This window comes from Merops nubicus, unplaced genomic scaffold, assembly GCF_000691845.1.
Source record: "Merops nubicus isolate BGI_N331 unplaced genomic scaffold, ASM69184v1 scaffold26838, whole genome shotgun sequence".
Classification (NCBI taxonomy): domain Eukaryota; kingdom Metazoa; phylum Chordata; class Aves; order Coraciiformes; family Meropidae; genus Merops; species Merops nubicus.
This window is the reverse complement of record NW_008626760.1, coordinates 1-2,795: the sequence shown is the minus strand read 5'-3', so window position 1 is coordinate 2,795 and position 2,795 is coordinate 1. Positions and strand designations below refer to the sequence as shown.

Here is a 2,795-nt window from a genome sequence, read left to right as displayed (position 1 = left end):
ATTCCTGGATGTTGGGGAGTACAGCTCGGCGCTGCCTCTCCTCAGCTCCCTGGTGTGCTCCGAGCGCTACAACCTGGCCGTGGTCTGGCTGCGGCACGCCGGTGAGGGGACCGGGGCTGCTGCTCTGTGGTGCTGAGGGGTCGTGGCACAGTGCTGAGTGTTCCCAGGGACCTTTGGCTGAGGTCACAGGAATTTTAGATTCCCCTGTTGAATGAAAATTGGGGTTATGACAACCTTGTCCTGGAGAGTTTTCTTGTTCTTCATATAGATTGAAATTTACTCTGGCTAAAAATACTCTGCTTCCATGGAAGTGAAAGAGCATCTTTGCTGCATTCCATCCTCTGTCAAGAGATGATGCTTCAAGTGAAGCTGTGGATGCATCAGTGCATATTTCTGATTATTTGCACTTTAATAATACAAGTTCTGGGTGGGTTTAACTGAAAAAGGATCTGAAAAGCACGTTAAGTGTTTTGCAAGCTTTGAAATCTTCTTTTGCTGCCATTTAAGTGCGTTGTGTTGTTGATGGTATTTCCAGAGTGCTTGAAGGCTTTGGGACACATGGAACGTGCTGCTGAGAGCTATGCCAAAGTTGTTGATCTCGCTCCATTGCATCTGGATGCAAGAATCTCACTTTCAACACTTCAGCAGCAACTGGGACGACCTGAAAAAGCTCTGGAGGCTCTGGAACCGATGTATGACCCAGATACACTGGCTCAGGATGCTAATGCTGCCCAGCAGGTGGGTGAAGTGTTCTGTGCTTCCAGTTTAGGGTATGTTATTCTGCTCAACTGTGGTAGTGGTCAAAGATGTCAACTGTACAGGACCAGGGATGGAGACTTGCTTATATACAGCATGGTGAGCCTTCAAAGCACAGTGAATGACTCATTACAGAGTATCAGGGACAAAGCCTCATGGCTCCTTCTCCCTGACCATTTTATCAGTATTTCTGCTGTCCCACTTGCTCACTCTTGTGTGACATACGTGTTGAGAACCAGCCTTGACACCCATCACTTTGCATGGAGTTGATCAGCAGTTGCTGCATAAGACCTACATGGTTTGTCCTCTATTGTAGCACAGTTTCTTTCTCTCTCTCCAGCAGCACCTTCACTATAGGCAAGAGTTATGCCTAGTTTATCTGAAATTTGAGAATCTGAAACAGTAACTACTGCAGAGGAGTTTAGGTTAGATCTTACCTGCTGCTGCTAAGGTTCTTACAGCTTTCTAGAAACCTTCACAATCCAGTTAGCGTCGTATTGAGTCAAAACTGTTTGTTTTATGAGCTCATTTTGTGCACGAGAGGGTGAGTAATAATGTTCACTGTTATCTAGGAGTTAAAGCTGCTCCTCCACCGTTCCACGCTGTTGCATTCCCAGGGCAAAATGTATGGTTACACAGACACCTTGCTTACAATGCTGGCAATGCTGCTGAAGGTAAGCTCATCTTTCCAGCTCCATTTTAAGAAATTGAACAGCTAGGAGTTGGGTTAAGACAATAGACCAACAAACTGAGGAGGAAAGGTAGTGGTTTTTGTATGCAAATAGTTTCATAATTTTGTTAGATAGTAATCATAAGGGGAGCCTGGAATAGTGGGCTTCCTGCCTGTAGTGTTCAGAGCAGAGGATCACTTGTGTCTGTAATTCCTAACACAGTGACTTCAGCTCCCTGTTTCTCAATGTACATAGAAAACACTGAATCCTGAAGCTGCTTTGCACCTTGTCAGCAGTCAGTGTAGTGCTTTCATCACGTGTTCATACTGGCTTCTATTTCAACAGTTTTCTTTTGAATTTCTTAAGTTTTTCTTCAGTGATTTCTTGTGATAAAATGACCAAAGAAGAATTGTACCTAGTAAATACAGTGGTGGTACTTTTGTGTTAATTGTTTTGAATTTTTTTTTTTAAATAGGGGGGAAGAGAGGGGAACATTTAGACCTCAATTTTATCCACCTGATCAGAGCCATTACTATTGTCTTATGCTAGTTGGATAGCTGACCATCCACTTCTGAAACTGATACAGAAAATCACTGTTCTTGTTATGTCCCTGTGCAAACAGCTTTGATTTCAAAATATATATAGAGAGATGTTCCAATCCCAGGGGAAGTCTTTTAAGTCATTGAAAGAGAGTTTGTATCTTTCTTTTGAGTAGCCCAGTGTGCACTGGAGCATGGGCCAATCCAGAGATAATAATCCTCTTGGGAATGTTTTATGATCAGACTCTGCTGTGGCATTTCTGAGTTGCAGAGTGCTTTGGGGTGAGGAAGATGGATTGGCCATAAAGCTGCCTTTGTCATAGGATGTATTAACATAATCTGAAATGCTACCCTTAAATTTGTTTCCAGGTAGCAATGAGCAGAGCTCAGGTGTGTTTGATATCGAGTTCCAAATCTGGAGAGAGACACCTCTATCTTATTAAGGTGTCAAGGGATAAAATTTCTGACAGTGACGACCGAGAGTCAGCAAATTGCGATGCCAAAGGTAACAAATCTTTATTTAAAACAAAGCAATGAGATGAACTCCTTAGTTCTGAAAAATGAAATAAATGTTACTTGTTTTGCATACTGAATCCGTGCTGTTCATGTTAACATTGCTCTATACCTAGGGCAAAGAAGGCAGTGAAAACAAAGATAATATAACTTAAGGGAACAATCCGAATTCAGAAAAAAACAGTAAGATTACAGTGATTCAGATTGAGAGGGACCTCTAGAGGTCATATGCTCCAGCATTCTCAGTGCAAATATAACATGTGCCAATCTAAAACAGAAGAGGAATACATGTTTTGAAAGTGGTGTTATTTTTTTT

At 42.2% G+C, this 2,795-nt stretch overlaps 1 protein-coding gene across 1 annotated transcript in view; it reads left to right on the top strand.

The window, feature by feature from the left end:
* Positions 1–2,471, top strand: part of GTF3C3 (general transcription factor IIIC, polypeptide 3, 102kDa) — a gene marked incomplete at its 3' end in the record, with an annotated part of 12,643 nt that extends 10,172 nt beyond the window's left edge. Inside the window, 4 exon segments of the mRNA XM_008946119.1 lie at positions 1–101; positions 536–738; positions 1,329–1,430; positions 2,336–2,471. The exon segment at positions 1–101 is cut by the window's left edge and continues 17 nt beyond it. Of these exon segments, the coding sequence (XP_008944367.1) occupies positions 1–101; positions 536–738; positions 1,329–1,430; positions 2,336–2,471 (542 nt within the window).
* Positions 2,472–2,795: the final 324 nt, after the last annotated feature.